The sequence below is a fragment of the Salminus brasiliensis genome, chromosome 5 (genome assembly GCF_030463535.1).
Source record: "Salminus brasiliensis chromosome 5, fSalBra1.hap2, whole genome shotgun sequence".
Taxonomy (NCBI): domain Eukaryota; kingdom Metazoa; phylum Chordata; class Actinopteri; order Characiformes; family Bryconidae; genus Salminus; species Salminus brasiliensis.
The window spans coordinates 8423415-8449059 of NC_132882.1; the positions used below are offsets into that span (position 1 = coordinate 8423415).

The 25645-nt window shown below is 42.3% G+C and overlaps 1 protein-coding gene across 2 annotated transcripts in view; it reads left to right on the forward strand.

Moving 5' to 3' along the window:
- The first annotated feature begins 2242 nt into the window (after nucleotides 1–2242).
- ccny (cyclin Y) overlaps nucleotides 2243–25645 on the forward strand; it is an 85872-nt gene continuing 62469 nt past the window's right edge. For both annotated transcript variants that reach the window (XM_072679345.1, XM_072679346.1), the window contains exon 1: nucleotides 2243–2857. In XM_072679345.1, coding sequence (XP_072535446.1) covers nucleotides 2704–2857 — 154 coding nt within the window. In that variant the 5' untranslated portion in view covers nucleotides 2243–2703. The remainder of the gene's footprint in view (nucleotides 2858–25645) is intronic.

Consider the following 25645-nt stretch of genomic DNA (forward strand, 5'->3'; position numbering starts at 1 on the left):
GCATGAGACTCTGTTATGATTAGCAGCTGTAAGGAACGCAAGTCATACTCTGTGAGTTTAGAGCCATCTCAGTTAGAAAAGCTTCATAATAAATGATACTTTTAAAGATGAATCCTGTTAAATGCCTTAGTGCAGGGGTTCCAATCCCAGTCCTGGGGACTCCCACACTATGCACATATTTGTGTGCTTTGTCTACAACACCTGAACCAACTAATTAACAACCCCCTTGTGTGCTGAGTGTGTAGAGGAACTAAAAGAATGTGCAGAGCATTAGGAATGACTTTGGGATACCCCTGCCCTTGAGGTTTAAAAACACTCTCTTGCCAGAAAATAGGACTTTTATGCTGCAAAGTTTCACTTCTAAACTATTGTTCACATGAACATGCTGAGATACTATCATTTTGGTCATGGGTTGACCAGAGATAGTTTAGATATGTAGAGCAGCTCTGGTTTTAAGAGTTCCCACTACACTACCACACTGTAACCCCATGCTGAATGGCGTTTTGCTGATGCTCTAATCCAGAGTGACTTACATTTGAATCATGTTACACAGGTAGGAGAATGTAGGGTTAGGAGTCTTGCCCAAGGACCCTAATTGGTGTGGTGTCTCAGCCAGGGAATCTAACCCTAGGTGGGCAGTGTTGTGACCCACCAGCTCGCAACACACTACATTACATGTATGGCATTCAGCTGATCCTAGCTTGGTGACTTGGCTTTCCCAGGGACCTTTATTGTTTATTGGTGTAGGGTGATCTACTTGACTATCTCTGAAATCTGAGACCTACTCTGCCAATGGGGTGGTAGTGTTGTTACCCACTACGCTACAACCGTTTCATTTGTTTCTACAGCAGTTTTAGTGTGTTGGTCTGAGCACATTCACAGCTTTGGGTAAAGATTACATGGCGGCCCTTTCTTACTCACTGTGCTATCTTAAGTATCGAGGGCCTGAAAATAAAACAGTGCAGACAAACACCAAAGACATGATGCCGATGTCGGTGGCCACTTTACAAGAGGAAGAAAAAAACTTCTTAACTTTAATTGGAAATCAATAAAAAATCATGTCTATCCGGTCATTTTGGAGCTTTTATATTTCTATGTCAAAAAGTGAAATGCAGCTAAAATAGAGAAGGTAGCAAGGGTTTGGCCTAGTAGTGACAATACGCAATGCATCCTGTGGATGTCGTCAGTAATTTAAGAACATTAAATGAGTGCAGGGCTCATTATACAGTACAGTAAGTCTTGTTTCCTTACGTTTTCTGCAGTGTGGCAAGCTTTAATAATAAAAACAACCATCATAAATCATTTCTACTCAGTTTTGATAGTGGAGGTAGTGCAACATTGGCAGGCCAAGCTTACAGCAGTATGTATAGAAGGAATTACCCTTTTTTATATTTTAATAAAATATATCAGAATCAGAATCAGAATCTCTTTATTTCACCAAGTATGTTACCCATACAAGGAATTTGTCTTGGTGAGAGCAACACGTATGACAAGTAACAAAGAAACACAGAACACAGTCTTAAACTAAAGGAAAATGACACTAAACAATAAATAGGGTAGGGGATAAATTAAAAAAAGTAGAAAGTACTAAAGGTAATAAAGGTAATAAAGAGCTGAAAAATATATTTACAGAAAAGAAAAGAACATCTGTACAGGTGTGCAAATAGTCATAGTGCATAGTCATAGTCATATAAACCTTCATGTCTCAATACTAAAACTACTATTAGTAAATCAATATTATTTTTATTAATAATATTTAATTTACTGAATGTGCTTTTTAATACATACCCCATGTACTGTAATAGCATGCAACATGGACTGTGCAGTTCCCAAGCTTAGAGTAAACCTGAAAATGGAGATCAGCTCTCATCTGACATCTTTTATGAGATTTACCCATCTTAAATCAACTAGAATGAGCATAAGAGGTAGTTTTATTAGAGTAAATCAAACAAAAGGTGGATTGCCTACACACCATTAACATAGATGTATGGATATCTAGCTCTAAACCTCATGCACACAGATTAAAAAAAAAAAAAAAGCTAGTAAAAGTAATTTATTAGTTCAGATAAGGGTCAGATCAAATATAACATGGGCAGGATATAAAAGGGGATTGTAAAATCCACAAACATGAAAAGTAAAGCAGGAATCTGTGTAGCCAAGATCGTCCCCACCCACCAAACCCACCCACCCACTCGCAGCGGAACCTTTCTTCCTCTAGCCGTTGCTGTGTTGCAGGCATCGAGGCTCGGCTATGTAGTGACAGCTGCAGCAGCGGCAGCGGTACGATGTCGCCCTGGTGGTCCTAAATGTCCCATTTTTTGTAATTAAAGCTCTTTAAAATGCGTTTTTAGCCCGCCTTTAGTGGGCATTGGCTTTCGGTGGGGTTAGGAAGGCGCGGTTAACTGTGTTTTGTCGGTGTGTGTAGCTCCGGAGGCTCCGGGTGTTTCCTTCACCTTTTATTTATTTTTATTTTTATAACATTTTGAAAACATGGCCCTCCGTGACGCCGAACCTCGAAACACGAGCGGCTGAGGGTGTGTAGACGACCGGGTAGTGTCTTTGCCTGTCCTCGCCCCGTCCGTAGATAGCTAGAGATACCTCACTTGGGTGGGTGGCTACAGCCAGAGAGAGAGAGAGAGAGAGGGAGGGAGAGAGAGGTTAGGTTTGTACTGCTGGCCTCCGCGCAGTGCCCCCAAACACACCATGGGCAACACGACCTCCTGCTGCGTGTCCTCCAGCCCGAAGCTCCGGAGAAATGCTCACTCCAGGCTGGAGCCGTACCGCCCAGAGCCCGAGCTCAGCCGCGAGGACACGGGCTGCAACCTCCAGCACATCAGCGACCGGGAGAACATCGACGGTAGGTGCTTCGTGGTGGGGCCTTGGTGGGGTTGTGACCCCATAGTGTGCCGTACGTTGCTTAGATGGCGCATCAGAGGAGGGCTCGGTTGGTTGGTGGTGCTCTGCCCCCAGCTTGAGTAGATTGTATAGTGTATAGTGTATAGTGTGTGTGTGTGTGTGTGTGTGTGGTTGTAGTATATCTAGCATGTCTCCGGCAACAACAACAACAGGCACAGTACCAAGGGTAGGTGGTTGTGGGGTCGTGACCCCATACTGTGCCATACGTTGCTTAGATGGCGCATCAGAGGAGAGCTCGGTTGGTTGGTGGTGCTCTGCCCCCAGCTTGAGTAGATTGTATACTGTATAGTGAGTGTGTGTGTGTGTGTGTGTGTGTGTGTGTGTGTGTGGTTGTAGTATATCTAGCATGTCTCCGGCAACAACAACAACAGGCACAGTACCAAGGGTAGGTGGTTGTGGGGTCGTGACCCCATACTGTGCCATACGTTGCTTAGATGGCGCATCAGAGGAGGGCTCGGTTGGTTGGTGGTGCTCTGCCCCCAGCTTGAGTAGATTGTATAGTGTGTGTGTGTGTGTGTGTGTGTGTGGTTGTAGTGTATCTAGCATGTCTCCGGCAACAACAGGCACAGTACCAAGGGTAGGTGGTTGTGGGATCGTGACCCCATACTGTGCCATACGTTGCTTAGATGGCGCATCAGAGGAGGGCTTGGTTGGTTGGTGGTGCTCTGCCCCCAGCTTGAGTAGATTGTACACTGTATAGTGTGTGTGTGTGTGTGTGTGTGTGTGTGTGTGTGTGTGTGTGGTTGTAGTATATCTAGCATGTCTCCGGCAACAACAACAACAGGCACAGTACCAAGGGTAGGTGGTTGTGGGGTTGTGACCCCATACTGTGCCGTACGTTGCTTAGATGGTGCATCAGAGGAGAGCTCGGTTGGTTGGTGGTGCTCTGCCCCCAGCTTGAGTAGATTGTATACTGTATAGCGTGTGTGTGTGTGTGTGTGTGTGTGTGTGTGTAGTTGTAGTATATCTAGCATGTCTCCGGCAACAACAACAACAGGCACAGTACCAAGGGTAGGTGGTTGTGGGGTTTTGACCCTGTACTATGTTGCTGCAATGGGTAGTTTGTGATGGTGAGTTGGCCTTGATGCCACATTTGAAACATGGAAAATATTATGACCGGTAGTTATGCCCTACGAGATGGTTAGTTGGCCTTGGTGGGGTTGTGACCCCAGACTTTGATGCATGTAGTTTAAAAGGCACACCACAAGTGGGTTGGTTTGTGGTGCTGTGACTGCAGGTAAGCTGTGCTTGATGCAGCCTAAATTGCCTTCAAGACACAGCAGCAGTGATGGGATGTTCATTGTGCCTGACCCCAGCACAAGTATGTGGCAAGGGAGAGATATATGCAGTGTTGTGGGGTTGTGACCCCAGAGTGTGTTGCATGTTGTGTCGATGGCCCATCAGAGTGTGGAGGCTTGAATAGCCTGCGAACTGTGTCAAAATATATATATATATATATATATATATATAGTTAACATATAGATGTTAAACACCAAGCGACCTGCAGTCTAGATGGTACATTAGCAAAAGGCACTGTATCAAGGGTAGGTGGTTGTGGGGTTGTGACCCCAGGCTGTGGTGCTATGACCAAAGCTTAAGTTGCTTAAATACTCTAAATGTTGTTTGCGTATAGTTATCATATAGCAATTGTCAGTGTCGATGGTACATTAACAGGATTGCGAAGGTAGGTGGTTGTGGGGTTGTGACCCCAGATTAAGTCTGTTTGATGTAGCCTAAATATTCTAAATGGGTGATGAGCAGTGACTGGTGGTTCATGGTACCATGGCCACAGCAGAAGTATCTTGCATAGCAAGAAATGTATATATGGCTCAAGCAGACTAGCTGGCATATTAGCAACATGGGAATATCACGGGTTGTTATGGGGTTGTGACCACATAGACTGTATTGAATGTAGCTTAGATGTTGTCATCATCAGGAGAGGGGTGATTCGTGGTGCTATGATTCTAGCTTGAGTAGCAACAGGGAAATTGAGGATTGTGGGGTTGTGACCCCAGATATAATGTGTTGGATGCAGCCTGCACTTTTAAAAATATAAGATCCTTGAGGGCCTTTTGGAGGTTTGCAGATTGAAAAAGCTGTGGAGGAAGGTTCCTCGAAGGTTCCTTAACAGTATAGAAGGCACATCAACAGAGATGAGTGGATTGCGGTGTTAAAATAGCCTCAAAGGCACATTAGAGACTGGAAAAAAATATATACTGACAGCAGATAGTTCTCATGCCCTAAATAACCTAGATGGCATATATACAAGGATTAAATCAATGGTGGTGACCTTGGTGGTGTTGTGACCCCAGACTGTGCTGCATGTAGTTGATATGGCACATCAGGGATGAGGTGGTTTGAGGTGCTGTTACTCCAGTCTGAATAGCCAAACGTTACCGTGTCCCAAGCCATCAGCAAACTCGATGGTGTATTTTTCAAGGTGGTAGGTGGTTATGGGGTTGTGACCTCAGAATTACTGTGATCGATGCAGCCTAAGTAGCCTAGAAGGCACATCAATGGTGATGGGTGGTTCATGGTGTTACGACTCGTGATCGAGCAGATAAGTGGTTTGTGATGCCATTGCCCCAGCCTGAGTGGCCTTGATGGCATATCAGCAATATGGAGAAATTCAGGAGTTGTGTTGTAATATACTCTATGTCCAAAAGTTTGTGGACACCCTTTCTAATAAATGCATTCATTGCATTCACCAATTTAAGCTGCAGCAAGTGCAGACACAGATGTAAGATCGTCCAACATCCTGACATCACTAATGCTCTTGCTGCTGAATGCAATCAAATCCTCACAGCATTGTTTAAAATCTAGTAGAAACCCTTCTTCCCTGGACAGTAGAGAGACAGTTACTCCAGCATTAACAGGATAAACTCTTTTTAAAACCTTTTGATTTCAGAGCAAACTATGAATGAGCAGGTGTCCCAATACTTTTGTCCATATACTGTAACAGAGTAATTATGTTGGATGCATAGGCCTAAACGATCTTGGCAGCACATCAGAAACGGGGAGCATGTTGATGATGGGTAGTTCTTGGTGCTGTAATTCCAATTTTGATAATCAGATACATCTAGAATATCGACTGTTGGTGGTTTATGCTGCCATGTCCCTAGCCTAGGTTGCCTCGACATTAGTGGCAGGAATATTCTCAGTTTTGGAGGCCATGTAGTTTAAGCTGCTTTTTAAGCACAAGCTTACATTTGAGAGAACATTCTTACAGCCTAGCCTAGAGTGTCTGAAAGCCCGTGAGACGAGGGCAGGAGCAGTTGCCGTGGCTGTTCTGCTGAAATCAGACTGGTGTTATCAGATATTAGACACTGAGATTGTAAGCATATTAATTCAGTTCACGTCTGTGAGTATATTTGAGCTGGAGTTAATCATTGACAGCATGCAACATTGCTTCCTTTATTTGCATACCTTTTATACTCTGGACAAAAGTATTGGGACACCTGCACATTCACCGTTCCTTACTAAACCTTAGGGTATTAAAAATTAAAAATTGTCCTGCTTTTGTTGGAGTAACTGTCTCTACTGTCCAGAGAAGAAGGCTTGCTACTAGATTTTGGAGAAGTATTGCTTTGTGTCTTTGATTTCATTCACCTCCCCAACTCATCCCAGAAGTATTGAACACCAACCATCACTCCAGAGAGCACAGTTTCACTCCTCCACAGCTCAATGCTTGAGAGAGGGGGGGGGTTATTCTTCATAGTGGCAACAGGTTCATGTTGATCTGCTCTATTGGCAGGACCTCTTTACAGGGACTAGACAAGACCTCTGTATGAGCAATGGGTGCATCTTCAAATAGCTGAATGCATTCATTAAAAGGGGTGTCCACAAACATTTGGAGCATAATTAGGCCCGTGCATCTTCACAAAGGCATATTCTTTCTTTTTGGGTGAGGAACCTGCTTGAGTGTAATTAGTGTCACCAGCTTTCATCTCTGATCTTCTGCTAGTCTGAGGTGGCTTGACATGTATACATGTTTATTCATGATCTACATCATCTTAACAGATAATGAAGAAGTACACAGTTGTTTATTTGAACCCCTCCACTATGTGTGTGTGTGTGTGTGTGTGTGTGTGTGTGTGTTTTCCCCTTCTCTGAAGTCTCTGAAGATTTGTGGGTGGCAGCACTAATCTGCAGTGCAGGCTTAATACGGTTAGCAGGCCAGGCATCTGTTGAGAGTGTTTCAGCAGCTCTGGGTTCAGCCGTGCCCTTCCGCAGCAGTTTAGCATGTGAGGGGGTCGTGTGAGAGCAGACAGGGATGAGCTGCGCTGATCCCGAAAAGAGGAAGTTGAGCCCAGCCCATCCTGCTGCTCCTCACTGACACCTTTTTTTGTATAAGCCTAGGCTGTGCTCACTATGGAGGAGTATAAATGTATTTTTTAATAATTCTTTTTGTTTATATGCAGGATATATCATTTTTTTGAGTGGATTTCTGTGCTGTAATCTGTTCTACAGTGAGGGTTGATGTTATGTACTCAAAACATGCTTTATATGTAATAGAATTGAGTAGAGTAGATATGTGTGGAGTATTGCAAGCTGTTTGATGTACACCGATCAGCCATAACATTAGTACCACTGACGGATGAAGTGAAAAATTTGATTATCTTCATCCGCAGTGGCTTCATCTGTCAAGGGCCAGTAAGTAAGCAGTCAGTTCTTGAAGGTGATGTGTCAGAGCCAACCAGTGATGGGTCAGAACATCTCCAAAACTTCTGCCGGATATTGTGGGGTTTTATTCTGGTATGGTCAGTACCTGCCAAAAATGCTTCTAGAAAGGATAACCGGTCAACCAGCTCCTGTGGTCCCTGGACGGCCAGTCTCACAACTTACGGGACTTAAAGGATCTGCTGCTAATGTCTTGGTGCCAGATACCACAGGACACCTTGGCTGATCCCTTGTAAAGTCCATGTTGTGAATGATCAGATTTATGCCGTGATGTAGTTGAACAAGTCCATGTCAGGTCAAGTCATGTGTATGGCCTAAACGGTCTTGGCAGCACATCAGAATAATAGATAATCGACTACATCTAGAATATCGATTGTTGGTGGTTGACGGTGCCATGTTCCTAGCCTAGGTAGCCTCGACGTGAGTGACAGGAATATTCTTAGTGAGACGTGGGCAGGAGCAGTTGCTGTGATCCATAGTAATATGTTGATGTAGTTTAACAAGTCCATTTACAACCCTGTTATTTTGCCTGAATGAAACATGTTTATTGGGGGATGATTGGTGGGGATCTCTCTCTTGATTGGCTGGTTTAAGCCCCTGCAACAACTCACAGGCATAGCAAAGCTTTATTTGAGCACTTTCTAAGTCAGTGTTGCAGGATGCATGTTGTTGTGCGGTTAGCTGGCTGAAGAGATGGTAGATAGGTTATCTTTCTAGTTAGCTTTAATCTGAGCTTCGACTAGCAAGATTATGCTTCCCTACCTGCACATGTTTCTGCATTGTGGCAATTTACATTTTTTCATTGCTCTGAAACTTTTTAAATGTGCAGCTACTCAAGCAATAAATCCTGCTCTTTCAAGCTTGTTAGATCTTATTTGGGATAATATTGAGAAATACAACCTATAAAAAATGTAACACTATAAATATTAGGATTTCTAGCCGTCTATCGAGTATGTATTGGTATCAGTACTCTGTATCGGCAGATACTTGAAAATCTGGTATTGGCGTCGGAAAGGTAAAAGTGGTATCGGTGCATCCCTAGCAGCAGTAGTTGTTGTAATAGTAGTAATAATGCCATTAATAATAATAATATCAATACAATACATTGCCAATCTTGTCTTCACATATCCCAGCTCATAAAGCCAGGGTCAGTCATGCTACAGCTTGATTGGTGGGGATCTCTCTTTTTTTGATTGGCTGGTTTAAGTCCATGCAACAGTTTACAGGAACGCATAGCATAGCTTTACTTAAACACTTTCTAATTCAGTGTTGCAGGATACATGTTGTTGTGCAGTTAGATGGCTGAAGAGATGGTAGCTAGGTTATCTTTTAGCCTAGCACGGATACTTGCTCGCTTTTTAGTTCCCCTTCTGATGTGTGGTTAGCCCAAATCTGAGGTAGTCCAGTTTCTTTCCCATTGGGTGGAAATTGGGTAAAAGCCTGTCTGCTGGGGATTTAGCCTAGCACGTATACGGAGTTTGAGCTCCCCTTACGCAGACACAGGAGAAGCTGAAGTCCTGAGGCCTAGTTCACGTAGCATCCCTTATTCCCATAACCAGCAGAGTCTGGAGGTGGTGAGCTGCTCTCCAGTATCGACAACACCACATTCTCCTGAAGTTGCACTCACGTTTTACCATTTCGCCAGCTTCGACTAGGGCTGGTGGTCCTGGGGCAGCTCAAAATTGACTCTGTGTCTGCCCAGCTTTATGACTTCATGACTTGTCATGTTGTCCTGAGGCCCCTGTAATAGACACGTTTGCTATATACACGTTTTTGGATGACCCTGGCTGATGTGGTCTATAATATACATCAGAATACTGATCTACTGTTTATAGTGAAGGACCTGTATATGAATATGACCCAGCAAATTATATTGCACATTATAACCCTGCATGTATTCTCAAAATGATCATTTTTTAGGAGAGAAAACCATTTGAATTTGGCAGTTTGTCGTAATCAGCTTGAGAAAAGGTGCTTAGTGTTTATTTTTAGCTGATGCAGGAAAGTACAAACCCAGAAGGACCTAAAAACTGGGTCAGTGTGGCAGTTTATCAGGCAGAAGTGTAACTACATTTCTGTCTAATCACAGTATTTTGACATTCTGATTAATTTCATATCAACGTGAAATGCTTATTACAGCCAGTCTGCTGGCTCTCATTCTCGGTCTGTTCACTGAGATGTCCGCTGCCTGTCTAGCTCTATTTTATGTTATCTTGGCCTTAACTTAACTAAAGGCGTACTCCAGTGCAGCTCCTGTACTGTACAAAGCTGCAGTGTTGGCTCAGTCAGAGAGTGTGTACATTTCCAGTTTCTCCTTCAGCTTCTGGGAGGTACAGCTAATCATTGCCATTTACAGAAGTGCGTTCAAATACATGTTATATGCTTTATGCTCAAACAGACATCAGAGTCTGTATAATATTTTCTAAATATCATCAGGTAATATTTGGTGTTAATAAAGTTAATAAGGGCTTCTTACATATCTGACACAGCTTGTCTTGATTGGACAGTTTTGCGTTGATTGGACAGTAAATGCATTACTGGACTGTTTACTGTAGTAGTTAATGTTGCACTTATACGGTAATGGCGTTGATACTGGCACGTACACACAGTATCGTATAGGCAATAGAGAGCGCCGATACCATGAAGCTTACTGATGGCCTACATTTTATTATTATTATTTATTTTATTTTTTTTTTATATATTTTTGGCATAATTTGTTATGAAACCAAACGTTTCAACAACCAGTAAAAGCCAGTAATAATTAGTTACTACCATTAAACAGATATTTACAGACATTTTATTTTTACAGACAGGAATTTTTACATTTTAGCACTTGTTTCCAAGTTAAGTTTAAAAAGTTGGTATCTTTTTTTTTTCATTGCTCTGAAATGTGAATTTTAAACACCAGTTAAAAGCTGTTTGGTTGAATTACATTTTTTTCATTGCTACAATATTGAGAAATACAATCTATAAAAAGTTGAACATTATAAATATCAGGATTTCTAGCCGTCTATAGGGTATGTTTTGGTATCAGTACTCTGTATCAGCAAAAAATCTGGTATTGGTATCGGAAAGGTAAAAGTGGTATTGGTGCACCCCTAGCATTAGTTGTTGTAATAGTAGTAATAATGCCATTAATAATAATAATAATAATAACAATAATAATACAATACAATGACATTCTTGTCTTCACATATCCCAGCTTATAAAGCCAGGGTCAGTCAATTTAAGGGCCTTGCTAAAGTGCCCAACAGCATGAACCGTTTAGACCCTTTTAACGTCCGGTCACTTCAGTTGGCTAGTATCTGCATTGCATCCTGGTAAGATTTTAGTCACGTGCGTTTACGGTAATCGAAGGCGAAGTTAGCCGGTATAGTCAGACTGAAATCCGAGGGGCAGAGTATGCAAATTCACACGCTGCTCTGCAGCTAGTTCTGGTGTTTTGGTTGTACTGGGAGAAGCTTTCCAAGCCACCTTGTGATCAACAGCCCAGCACTGTAACCACTGAGCCACCAAATAACCATGAAAACCACTTAATAAACACATCACTATTTTAACTACTGTTATTGTCTTCACTCTTTGCAATACAAGTAAATGACCTCTGCTCTCATTGGCTGTCTTGTGTTGAGCCTCATTCATAAAGCAGTCTGGGCTGAAACACTCCTTATAACTTCAGTGTGACTGGGCTCAGTATATGTGCTGTAGGCTGCATACGCAGATATATGGAAACTGTTTGGCCTGAAAAGTATTTGGACTGTTTATAGCAAGTGCTGCCTTAAAGTCCTGACAGGAATCTTGGGTTTACAGTATGACCACTGCAAAATAGGCCCACGCTGCAGACCCCAAACCTTCAGAGACGCTCCCCATTGTGGAGCTTACTGTTTACGTTTGTACTTGCACAATGTACTTTACACATGCACCTCTACTCACACAACTTGCAAATGCGTCATCAAATAAATATGTATTTATTTATTTAATTAATAATATTATTATTATACCTGTTCTGCACATGAAAAACTTGTCAGAACTGTTAAAAAGCCGATCCATTAAAAAAGCCAGATCCTGATCCACTGGAAAACATTTCCCATATTAATTCTAAAGTATAAAGAGAATCATAAGGTTTGATTGTTGTGATTAATAAATGGCAGATGATGTAGTTGTTAAGTCTGAAGCTTCTCATCATGGGACATCTGAACCTTTTCAGGATGCTCAGTACACACACTCTGATTGAGCAGTGCATTGGAAGAGTCATTTTAGACTCCATAAAGAACCATGCTTGCAAAAAAAGAGAACCGTGAGGAACCTTTACTGAGTTTGTAAAGAACCTTTGCATATTTTTCTTAAACCGTTAGAAGGTTCTTCTCACACATCTTACAAACGCGGTTCTTTTATGGTGTCGCTCAAAGAACCCTTTGTAGCACATTTTATTTTTAAGAGCACAATGAATTTGCATATTAATAGCTTCATTTGCATATTGTAGCCTTTTGAGGTCAGTATTGTGATATTGATTGATAAATGATATATTGTGCAGCCCTGGTGTGAAGAGGGGAGAGCGAGTATGTTTGTTTAAGAAAGAGAGTGAATGAGTTAGATATGTAGGGCAGGGCTAATTCAGTAAGTGTGTGTGTGTGTGTGTGTGTGTGTGTGTATGTGTGTGTGTGTGTGTGTGTGTGTGTGTGTGTGTTTGTGTTCAGGGCCAGTCCGTACCAGGCTGTTGCGAAGGAAGCAGCCCAGTGCTCTGAACCAGGCCTGATTAACACCAGGCAGTGTTCGCCACCCCTCAGCCGCAGCTGTGGAAAGCCCACTTAGAGGACAGAGAGTCTCCCTAATGAAGGCTCTCTTCTGCTTATTACTCCGAGCTCTTCACTCACAAATGTAATGACCATGCTTCTTGCTTTTGCTTTTCAGCATCACTTTGTTGAATAACTGGATTCCATTAGCATTGTCTGTAATGTACTGCTGTTCTAAATTACAGCTACAGACACTTCAGATATTGCTCAGTGCTGTCTTTCACTTTTCACTTCATTGAGTTTTTCTTTCTCCAAATGGACCTGCAAATTACTTAAAGGCAGGCACTTAAAGTAATACTCCCTGTCCCTATCCTTCAGTCGTATGGTTCATTAAGCATCTGCCCACTGGATTCTGTCTTGTGGGTTTAAGGCAACAGTTCTTCTATTCTTTTTCTTTTTTTTTTTTTTTAAGCAGAAGGAAATACACCACAGGGATCACACGGATGCCTGTCTTGCAATCCTATGGTCAGTTCCCTTCAAAAGTGAAAGTCTTAGTCTTGCAGACCTCCACTTGTCTTCCAGCGTTCCGGTTGGGGAACTGTGGAAATGGCTACCTGAAAACGCTCCTCTTTTTCAAAGCACCACAATTACTGCTTATGCTAACTAGCTGTGTTACAGGCCAGAGTGATCCTTTAAGTTACTGGGCCGGAGTCTCGGGCCGGAGTCTCGGGCCGGAGTCTCGGGCCGGAGTCTTGGCCTCTAAATCTACTACATTGCTGAAATTTGTGGTGAGAATGCAGCAATGGTTTTGTTCTGATGGCTTTTTAATGAAGGTCGTAGCTATATGTGCAGGTATGGCTGCACAGTAGAACAGTGCACCACCATTCCAGAGTCTGATAAACCTTCCTGACTTCCAAACTTTTGCAGCCAAACCCGGGTTTTGGTTTGACTTTCTACAATCTTACGGTCGGTTCTGAAGTTCTTTTGCTGTCAAACTTGGGTTTTGGTTTGATGAGGAACTGAGGAAACCTTAATTATTGCTCATGCTAACTCACTAACTGTATTACAAGTTCTTGACTGGAAGGTTTTTGTTGATTGGCTTCATATTGAAGAACTGAATTTTGTGGTGAGGACGCAGGAGACTTTTTGTCCTGATGACTCTTCCATTAAGGTCCTATGTGTGCAGGTATTGCTGCACAGTAGAACAGTGCACCACCACTCCAGGGTCTGATAAACCTTTTGCAGCCAAACCTGGGTTTTGGTTCGACTTTCTACAATCTTACTGTCGGTTCTCTTGGTGTTCTAAAGCGCAACATGTCCTCCACCATTCCTTGAAATGAACCACATTTGTATTTGTATTGCTCATGCAAACTGACTGTATGTTGCAGATGCATCAGGAGAGAGGAATTCGTCTAAAAGATTAATGCTAAATCTAAATGTCTGTGGACAGTAGGACCAGAGTAGGAGCCGATGATGAGCTCTGTTCCTGGTCAGACGGTGCCAGATAATAGAGCTCTATGTTGTAGTGTAGCCTGCAGGATGTGATCTCCACGGTCATGAGACACAGCTCTCCTGATCTTAACACATCATCCTTCTTCTCGTCTCTCTCTTTTGGAGCGTTAGTGGGAGAAACTGAGCATATACAGTGCCATGCAAAAGTTTGGACTCCACTCGATATAAAATATCTGTTGCTGTGAACTGTGAGTGAGTAGAGGATGACCAGTGAGCCAGATGATTTCCACAGTAGTAGAGAGTGCACCACCACCATGCTTGACATGCTGCCACAGTAGTGCTACAGTGCAGTGGCCGCTGCAGTCCTGATTGTGTAGTTTACATGTTGCATGTAGGTCCAAAAGTATTTGGACACCCTGTACGATTAGTGATTTCAAGCAGTGCCCACTGTAGTGCTCAAACCGCTAGTATAAGTCCTTCCAGAAGGGGAACATTTTCTATGAATACCCTTTTTTCTATGATTTCAGTAGAAATGCTGGATGTAGTGTGCAGATAATGGCCACAGGTGTTGAGGGCTAATGGTGACCCATCATGTTAAATGGGAGGGGAAGAAATCTGCAGTGTGGAGATTCAGTTATGGTGTAAATGGGAACGTTATTAGGGCTGTTAAAACACTGCTCTCACAACTCGGAGACTCTAATGGACACTTAGGTGGTGTGGTGAGTGTGTGATAAGGGGAAAATATGCTTAACCGATTAAAAAAAAATTGTCTCAGACAGGCTCGTGTGTATGTGTGGATGTATTTTCCGTCGAGCAGTAATAGACCAGCCGATCATTTCCCCAACCTTCAGCCTGCTGAGTAAACTCCAGCAACCTGGCTATTCGTCACACATGGATTCCAGTGTGACTGCGGCATGATTCTGGGGTGTGTGTGCGCCTTGAGGCTGCGTATGACTGTGTGTGGTCTAAACGTGTGACCAGTAGGAAGTCAACCATGAGGCCGCTGACTGGTGACCGGGGAACGACCGATATGTCAGCTGAACGATATTCATGTCTCTCAGATTTATCAGCATCAGTGAAAGGGCGCTTTTCCACTGCATGGTACCTTCACCACTCTGCTCTACGCTACTCTCCATTAGGCAGAATTGGTGCAAACTAAAAAATATCATCATAATATCTGCATTGACCAAATATTTCCATATTAGTGCATCCTTATTTAAAATAAAGAAGAAAAATAAGACCTAAAAGTGTAACAGGAGTCTGATTCATGATTAGACCGTATTAAAAATATGTAAAAATACTAGATCACGATTTTTAAAGACTTTTATCACGATACACAATATTTATCACAGACTAAAACCATCAGAGGTGACAGATTCATATTAACTACTATTCAGAGACTCTCCTGTACTGAATACAGTGATTTATACTCAACATCTGCTGCTCTTCATCTAATTAAACCAGTCTAATCACACTGTTAGTAATGAGACCTGCAGCTGATCTGTGTTTATTAAGCTCTAACGGTCTCCTCCATGTGCTTAGAAAAGCATATTGTTATCATGATAACCAAAAAAATCACGAGACTATAAAATATCGTCATACTGCCCAGCTCTAGGTTGGGCCCGATCAGTCTGTCCTTTTATCCAGCTGTTTATCCATCCAGGTAGTCAGGCAGTCCGCTAACCCCCCACATTAGCCTTATTTCAAGCCCTCTTGCTCCTGCAAATCCTCCTGAGTGTTTTTCTCCTCTCCCCAGGCTCTTCTCCTCCCCTCCTGAAAAAAAGAAGAGAATGTGTGTAGCAAGGATGGAGATAAATAGACCAAAGCACCGCTTCAGCATCCACTTCCCCCTGCTATCAGCTTGTAACACTGGCTGGTGTCGGCTTCAGACCAAGGCTAAATTTAGCGGACAGTATGGTCCAGAAAATACTGTTACGGAAAGCTTCTCCTGGTGTCTTGATGTGACGATGGCTACGGTGGTGCCTGTGTGTGTTTTGTGTGTAGGTGTATGTCTCACACGGTGCAGGGGTGTGAGCAGGCCTGGAGAGTAATGGTGGTGTTAAAGCTTGGGGAATTAGCTGAAATGTAGATTCAGGCTGTTAACCACACGTGGAGCGAGTTAGTGGGTGAGAGAAGACAGTGAGCTGGTAGCGGAGGATCGTAGTCCGTACAGTTAGAGGACGTTATTTAGAGGATTAACCAGACTGGTGGTGTAGAAGTATGGGTTTATGTAGGGCATGGATAAATGTGTGTGTATAGGTCTGGTTAGTAGGGTAATTGGTGTAGAACTATTTGATTGATTAGGGGATTGATAAAGCTGGGTTTGGGTCTGGTTAACAGGACAGGTGGTGTAGAAGTATGGGTTTATTTAGGGGATTGATAAAGCTGGGTTTAGGTCTGGTTAACAGGACAGGTGGTGTAGAAGTATGGGTTTATTTAGGGGATTGATAAAGCTGGGTTTAGGTCTGGTTAACAGGACAGGTGGTGTAGAAGTATGGGTTTATTTAGGGGATTGATAAAGCTGGGTTTAGGTCTGGTTAACAGGACAGGTGGTGTAGAAGTATGGGTTTATTTAGGGGATTGATAAAGCCGGGTTTAGGTCTGGTTAACAGGACAGGTGGTATTGAACTAAGGGTTTTTTAGGGGATTGATGAAGCTGGGTTTAGGCTTAATTAGCAGGGCAGGTGGTATTAGGCAAAGGGTTAATTAGGGGATTGATAAAGCCGGGTTTAGGTCTGGTTAACAGGACAGGTGGTATTGAACTAAGGGTTTTTTAGGGGATTGATGAAGCTGGGTTTAGGCTTAATTAGCAGGGCAGGTGGTATTAAACTGTAGGATGTTTTAGTGGATTTATAAAACTTTTCAAGTCTAGTTAGTAGCACAGTTAGTATGAAACATATTATTTAAAAGATTAGCAAAGCTGGGCATTTGGTATTAACTGCTGGATGATTTGGGGTTAATAAAGTTTTGTTTAGGCTGGTTAGCAGCACACTTGATCCAGAGCTGTGTGATATTTAGGGGATTAGCAAAGCAGTGTTTAAGACCAGTTAGCAATACAGTGTTTGGAGGAATATGGGGTTATTTAGGGGATTGATAAAGATGGGTTCAGTCCTGGTTAGCAAGACATTTGGTATAGAACTGTGGGATGGTGTTAATAAAGGGTTAATAAGGGGATGGATCAAGAGGGTTTAGACTGGGTTAGCAGGACAGTTGGAATTGAACTGTGATACTTTAGGGGATTAATAAATCAGTTAGCAAGGAATATGTGGGAACATGGGATTATTGGGGCATTGATAAAGCTGGGATTAGACCTGGTTAGCAGTATGGTTTGTATTGAACTGTGGGATGATTTAGGGGGTTAATAAAGATGGGTTTAGCTCTGTTTAAGAGTTAAGACTTTTTATATATGTCAGTCTTGAATGAAATCACTTTTCCCCCTTTCAGAGCCTGTACACAACAGGTGTACACGAGCAGAATGCTGCTGACAAAGTGAAGTGGTTTAGCTCTTATTATGGGCTGGTTGTAGAATAAAGCCCAGGGCGCTCTGACCTAACCTATTGTTTGCGTTTAGCTTTGGAGTGCTCGGAAAACACTGTGATTTGTTTCTTCTTCTTTTTGGCCTTCAAATTTCAGGTCAAATGAACTATTGTGAATAGGGAAGGACATTGTAAAGACTTTCCAGCAGTCACAGGACATCACAGGAGTGGCACTCAGATTCATTGAAAAGTTCCTGGTGCCTTTACCATCTTGCATGTAGTCTCAAACTCTAACTCAAGACCTACAGATTCAGCAGTGCTGAACAAATACTAGCGCTGGGTTGATACGAGCATCTGGCTTAAGAGGTTGTTGTCGTCATGTTCTTTAAACTCAGCAACACCCTAAAGTAACAAAAGCCCAAGCCGAGGTCAAAGACTATAATAGAGCCGTGTGTGAGAGAGTAACACGGAAGGCCGCTGACCCATGCAGCTGGCTCCTTTAGCTGTAGACAAAGCTCAGCAGAAAGCAGGGTGTATCACTGAAAACATGCCCACGCTTGATATTTGATAAGGATATAGAGGCTGTAGGAAATGTCTTGCAGGATGTTCGTTGTTCCCCTAGTTCTGTGTGTGTGTGTGTGTGTGTGTGTGTGTGTGTGTGTGTGTGTGTGTGTGTGTTAGAGAAAATAGGCAGCTTAAGTCTGAATTAAAATTTTTTGTCTGATTTGACGACAAAAAGCCACATGAGTGGCCCCGGGTGGTCCAGCGGACCATGATCAGAGGATCGCTGGTTCGAATCCCGGTCATCCCGAGGCCCAAAGTGAGCACAATTGGCCTTGCTCTCCCTCACATCGCGTCTGCAGGCTGGTGCGTTGGGGCTGGGTATGCAGTGCTTTCCTCGAGGCGCGTTGGTTGGCCTGCAACGTTGGTTCTGTGGCATTTTGGAGACATGAGTGGCTTGACTGCGCATGCGTCTGAGGGGGCTTGTGTTGGTGACTGGGGGCATCGCATGCCATGGGTAGGAAGATAAGGTACGGGTAATTGGCAGTCCAAATTGGGGAGTGTGTGTGTGTATGTATATATATATATATATATATATATATATGTGTATATATATATATATATATATATGTATATATATATGTATATATATATATATATATATATATATATATATATATAAATTAATAAAAAGCCACATGAAATCTAACTTTTGTAAACTAAGTAGCCCATGTCCGATATCAAGCACTATTTTGCCTGCCCATCCCAAGAGCGGGCACTCACCGGTGTCATTACTGAGGCATCCAATGTGGACCTGCAGTCCAACAGGACAAATCAGACTTGACCTGTGAGTTCGAAATGTGAACCCTGCCCCTCTTCATTTACAGAGGACTCCAGTGTTCATGCTGCGTGTAGGCTTAAGAATCCAGTGCCAGTGGCTCTCTTTCCTTTTCTATATTTACGACGCTCTCAGGCTTTGATGTTTATCCTTCCTTTCTTTGTGCTTATTTTAGAAGCTCAATGCTTCCCTTCTGATATTCACACACACACACACACACACACACAAAGACTTGTCTGGGTTCTTTTGGAGTGTCGTGTAAGTAGGTCTGCAGAGAGTCTGAGTGAAATGTAGTTTTATAAATACGCTGGATCAGTATATTCAGCACTGATGCTGACCCCCCTCTGATGTGGCTGATTTCTTAGTCATAGCAGTTATGAAATTGTTACATGAAACATATTAATATTAATAAAACCTCACAAACAGCATAGCTGCACTAAAAAAGAACATGTTTCACTGTTTCCATTTTTGTTCTGCAACTATAAAGCGTGAATGGCTTAAAGCAGTTTTATGCGAGAATTAGTATTTCTTGCTCCTGGGCTCCCCCTACAGTTGAAAAGTGGTATTCGTGCTTTTAGCCACCACTCTGAAAGGAGGCAATTAAAGGTAAATTAATTGTCATGTAATTGATATAAATATTTATATAATTTTAAAAACTGATGAAACAACACTAGCATATTGTAAATCGTTGTAGTGGGGAGAATAGCATCTCTATCATGCAGAGTAATATTCTGTAATATCACTCTATGGCTTCTTTACCTTTCTGTGACGGTTCTGTATTTCTCAGCTTGCCCTGAAATGCGGGAAACTGCTTCCTTGAGTGGTGTCTCAAATCACAAACTCTATAACTCAACTGTAAGGAGAGCCCAGGAGCTCTGTCTGTCTGTCTGTCTGTTTGTCTGTCTGGCTAGCTAGCTAATATTTCATGTGTGTATATATATATATATATATATATATATATATACACACACATATATACATACAGATGTACACACATACATATATACACATATATACATATATATGTGTGTGTGTGTGTGTGTGTGTGTGTGTATATATATATATATATATATATATATATATATATATATATATAAAACACAGGTTTACATTTCTTGTGTTGAAGTTTTTTTCACATGCGTTTGCTGCCTAGCATTACTTCAAAAAGGTACCTTAAGAAGAACGTCCAACTCCCAAGACAAAACTTCAGCTCCGTTACACATATGGCGCGTTGTGATGTTTCCACATTGTTGAGTCGGGAAACTGTATTTAACTACTTTCATGCTAACGTTTATTTACTATTCATTCATTTGTAATGTTATTAGTATTTCTTTTAAGCAATGGACAGTTTTTTATGGACAGTTGGCTTTTCTTGCTGCTGGGCTCCCCCTACAGAAAGGAAGTGTAACCCGCTCGTTGAGCCATCGCAAAAGGATCCCATTTTCTGGACGAGGCGGTAGAGTAATATTACAGGACATTACAGTAATATGACTCTGGTTATAAAGCATTACGTAGTTCTTGCAAGCATAAGCCTGCCCGATTCACCAGCGTAGCAGCATAGTGCGGTTAGCAGTGTACCGAGCCCGGAGTAGCAACAACAGTTCTCCCTGTTGCAGTCAGTGCAGCATCAGCATGATTTATTTAAAGGAGGGAAATACCGCATACTGCTGCTTTAAAGAGGTTGAAAGATGGGCAGGCTCGGGGAAGGTCAGAGGAGTGCACCATAAAAATGTCAGGGAGGGGAAATGGGTTGTAAAACGACAGGAGGGAACCCCAGACTGGATAGAGCTGGTGTTGCGGACGTTGGGAGTTTTACACTGATTTAAGGTCAGTTTATGATGATTGTAGTTCGGCTGTAGGCAGGAGAGGAAAACTTGGCACTGAACCAGACAAAAGCACAAACCTCCGAGAACCTCAGTTATTCATCATGGCCCAGCAGTTTTCCTTAGGGTGATCTTTCACTTTACAGTGTTTCAGTTCCTCCTGTGAGAGTTTAGCTGTACACCCTTAATGAGCCATTTTTAGTGTCTCTGGGCCTAATCAGTTGACCAGCACGCCTTAACTCTCGGGGGTTAATCTAGGGCGTAAGAATGTGCAACAAAAGCCTGAAAGAGTATACATTATATGGACAAAAGTATTGGGACACCTGCTCATTTATTGTTTCTTCTGAAATCAATGGATTACAAATGCACTGTCTCTTCTGTTCAGGGAAGAAGGCTTTTTACTAGATTTTGGAGGAGGGTTTCTAAGAGGATTTGATTGCATTCAGCAGCGAGAGCGTTAGTGAGGTCAGGATGTTGAATGATCATCAACCCACCTCATCCCCAACTCCATAACTCATCCCAAAAGTATTGGATGTAGCACCAACCAACCATCATTCCAGAGAACACAGTTCTTCCACTGCACCACAGCTCAATGCTGGAGGGCTTTATACCCCTCTAGCCCACGCCTGGCATTAGGCAGCATGGTGCCAGTAGGTTCATGTTTATCTCATCTGCTCCAGAGAGTCCTATTCTATTGACAGTACTTCTCTATAGACACTAGACAAGCTGTGTGTGTGCATTTGCACATCTCGGTCAGCAATGGATGCAACTTAAGTAGCTGAATGCATTCGTAAGAAGAGGTGTCCACAAACATTTGGCATTTGACACATGCATATATCAAACACATCCTACATACAAGGCAGAATTCAAGTGGATCTTGAAAGCATGCAGCCAGGCCCCTCGGGCTAACCCCTCTAACATGTATAGCTGCTGGGTTTTGTGAAGAGCTTAACACTGTGGCCTATAACTCAATCAGATCTTTGAACTCTGAAGGGCCTGGAGAATCCGATCTTTTATGTCCAGCCCTAAGGTAAGCAACTGATATGAAGCCGGTATCAGATGTCTGGCTGTTCTCACAGTTCCTCCTCTGGTGTTTGCCCATGTGAGGATGTCCTGAAGGCACGCACACATGACCTGTTAAGCGAATACCTAATTTCTCACCACGTATCTCCTCATTTTTAGCATACTCATCCTCAGGAGATGTGTCCGATTCGCTCCGCTGGACAGAGAGCTCTGAAAACCGAGCGAGTGAGCGAGCAAATCACTGCCGACTCATTAGCGATTATCTGAAAGGCCTTTGTGTTGGCGGAGTTCACCCCTCCTGTAGCTACATTAAAGCCCTACTAAAAGCTCTCGCTCACTTTAGCTGCAGCAGAGGGGCAAACGCAGCGTAGCGCAGGGCAGGGCGGGGATAGGAGGCGTCTAAATGGACAAAGACACAGCTGTGTGTACTCCTGGCCCTCGGACAGGCCATTGTAAACATTGGCCATGTGAGCTGAGCTGATTCAACACTGGCTTTGCTGCCTGCTCTAAGGGTCTTATTCTTATTTAAGGGTCTTATGAAACACTAGGGCCCGACCAGTATGAGAATTTCCTCACTGAGACATGCCTGCTAAAAATGTTGTAAACACTGGGTTCATTTGCAACATGTTAGCCTTATCTGTTGACCATTCCAGCCGCGTGCATCTGTGAACTGAAATGTCAGCTGGGCTTTAACGGACCCCTCGGCCCACGTTTCAGAGTCTGTGGTTTAGAGGGCAGGTTTGAAAGGAACATATTGTTCTAGGTCCGAAGATATAGTTCAGATTAGAGCTGTGCTTTAATTCATTCTGAGGCTATTAATCAAATTTAGGCTCACGTAATTTGATGTCATGGTGGTGAATCCAGTGAATCATGGGTGTGTTGTGAATGTGAACTGATTGGATTAACCACTGTTCAGGGTAGTGCTGCAAATAAACCCAGGTTTACTTTGGGTTGTAATTGAGCAGCTCTGTCGTTCAGATTGATGCGCTGTGTTTCATTGATTTTGATCTGAGAGTGTGGGCCATCATTACACAAGTGGATAGGCTTTAACTATATAACTAGGGATGCACCGATACCACTTTTTCCTTACCGATACCAGCCAATACTTGATAGATTGGTATAAATCCTGATGCTCTTAAAAAAGAACAGCATGTACTGGTTGAGGAACTGCACAAGTTTCAGAGCTATGAAACGATGGAAATCACAAAGTCACAATGAAGTTAGCAACTGGTGTTTAAAATTCACATTTTACTTGAACCAAAAACACCACATGAAAGAAAAAGTGCCAAAAGTTCCATTAAATGTCTGTTTAATGGTAATAACTATTAATGACTGGCTGTTTACTGGCTGTTTAAATGTTTGGATTCATAAGGATGCAAACCAAAATACAGTATCGGGATCTGTGCAACACTGTTTATTACACATCAGCATGGGGGTATTAAGGTGTTAAAGGCTGTGATGTGGCAATGCAGACTGCTTAAGCGTTGGATGATTGTTTAACTGTGGAGAAAGCCATGCAGGTCTGAGTTCTCTATGGCGTAGAACTGCACACTAGACATACGGTATAATAGACTACCAAGTAGGTGTAGAGTAGAGCTCGGCAGTATGACTGCTCAGTATGAGGAGGAGACTGTTAGTGCTTAATAAACACTCCTTTAATGCACATTTTATTACGAACAGTGTAATTAGACTGGTTTAATTAGATGAAGAGCAGTAGATGTTGAGTATAAATCACTGTATTCAGTAAAGGAGAGGATCTGAATAGTATTTTATAAGAATCTGTCGCTACTGATGTTTTTAGTCTTTATTTATGTATCTTGATAAATATCGTGAATCGCAAAAAAATGTCTTTCAGTATCGCAATGTAGTGTTTTTACCATGTCGCCCAGCCCTAGTGTAGAGGTGATAAATATGGTACACCATAATACGTGAAGAAATATTCACAATATGCATCATGATATTTTGTACATACCGCTGAAATGTGCCAGTGGTGCCAGATTTCAAGACCTGCTGTCAAAACTCTGTGATTTTTGCTGCACTAGTTAATCCAGTTAAATCCGATTAATTACCCTCTTTATAATAAACATTACATAACATGCAGTTGTTCAGTTTTTTTTTTTAACCTCTTAAACCCTAGCTTTACTTGTCAGTTATTAATTTCATCGCAGAAAACATTGTGAATTATTTGATAGCTGTTTAGTGTGGCATATTTAGTGGAGTCCCACAGGGTTCTATTTTAGGGTCTGTGAAGTTGTTGTTAATTCTGACAGTTGTGCAGTTTTGAGAGAGAATAAATGAAGAGTGGGCCTAGCTACAAAATGTAAAGCATTAAGGACTGGTTACTTTAATACTGTGTTTTGTTTCTACAGGAATGTTGAAGTGCATGCTGTTTTTTTACTGAGGAAGGGAGTGGAGTGTTTAGCAGGAGGATGTGTGTACATATTTTTCAAAATCCTTATCTTATTAAGCTGAAGTGTATCGTCTGGTTTGGCTGGTACGTACAACTGTGAGTCATCTATGTGTCCTCTGTGTATTTCAGAATAAAAGTCCTGAGACCAGATACTACTAATAAATCCATAACAATACGTGCACCTTTACCTTTACAAATAAATAAGGAAGGTAGATATTTTTAGTGTGCTACTGTAAAGTTATCATAAAAAAATATATACCTAAATCATTGTCTAATTAATCTAATTAATACAAATAATCATCAAAATGATAGCATTTTCATCCTAAAAACTGTCAAAAGTATCAAATTTAAGATGTGAATAGAAGTCTATAGAAGGTGAAGGGGTGTGAAGGGGTGTGAAATAAATGTTTGATCAAAACATGGTGAAATGAATGCAAATATCTAAATTCTGTTAAAATGAGCATGTTTGAGTAGCCTAGGATCTCCCGAAAAGAACATCTGGCATGTGTGACTGTCTCCTATAAATACTTCCTAATTTTTAGATGATAAAGATATGTCCAGCCATCAAAACTCCTCGCAAAATTGCCAAATAACAAAAGAGTCAAATAACAGAAGATAAGACTGTAGTAGCTAAAGGATTTAGCTGACGTTAGCTCGCTCCTATTACAGAGGCGGGACGATGCAGTGTTTGGAGTCTTGCCCAAGGTCTCTTATTGGTGTTGGCGGCACAGTCAGACCAGGAATCGAACACCAGTCTCCCACATGGGTCTCCCTCATTGGTTTTATTTTTTCATTTTTTTTTATGGTATCGCAATTTGTGTCGAGAATGGAAGAATGTTTCGTGGTATTGGTACACGCCATCAAATTTATGGAATGGTGACATGACGTAAATATTAGTGTTAGTTTTACTCGTACATCAACGCCCTGACCACGAGAAATACTGATGCAGTCAAGACCCAGAGCTCATTCACAGCATATTTCCCTATTGCTGTTTAGAACACGGCCCTCACAGGGGGGCTGCTATTCTTTTTATTTGTGTGTGTGTGTGTGTGTGTGTGTGTGTGTGTGTGTGTGTGTGTGTGTGTGTGTGTGTGTGTGTGTGTGAGGATGAAAAGCAGGCGGCTGCATTAAAGGCCCCTCAGGCCGTTCTGCAGGCTCCATTGTTGACAGGGTGTGGGAGTCAGAACCTCCTTCTTTACAGAGGAGCATAAATATCAGAGTCTGTTCATTACAGCACGACAAAAAAGAGAACGAGAGGGAATGAGAGACCAGCCCAGACAGCAACCAGCTGACAAAATCCCCCCCGAGCCTCCCGCTCGCCCTTTTTATCTGCTCATTTCTCAGTGTTGCTCGTTCTCCTGCTCTCAGATGCACTTTCACTTTTTCACATTTCACGTTTCGCTCTTTTTTGCCCTCAGTTTTACTTTTCTTTTTTTGTTCGCTCTCTCTCTCTCTCTCTCTCTCTCTCTCTCTCTCTCTCTCTCTCTCTCTCTCTCTCTCTTCCTTTCTTGAAATGTCCTGCTCTTCTTCTTCTTCTTCTTCTTCTTTTTTTTTTTTTGGTCACACCACCATTCCCCCTTGTCTACCACCACTATGGAAACCCACCCTGGCTCTGCGTTTTTCTACTTAGTCAATCAGTCTAATCTTCAGGACCCTCGGAGAAGGATCGCCCTCCTGACAGTGGCTCTACGCTGCCCCACCAGTTCCTGCCCCACCTCGCAGGCCCACCTCGCAGCCCCAGGTCTTAATCTAATATTGTAATTAACTTAATAACTTTCTGGTGCACGTCATCCATC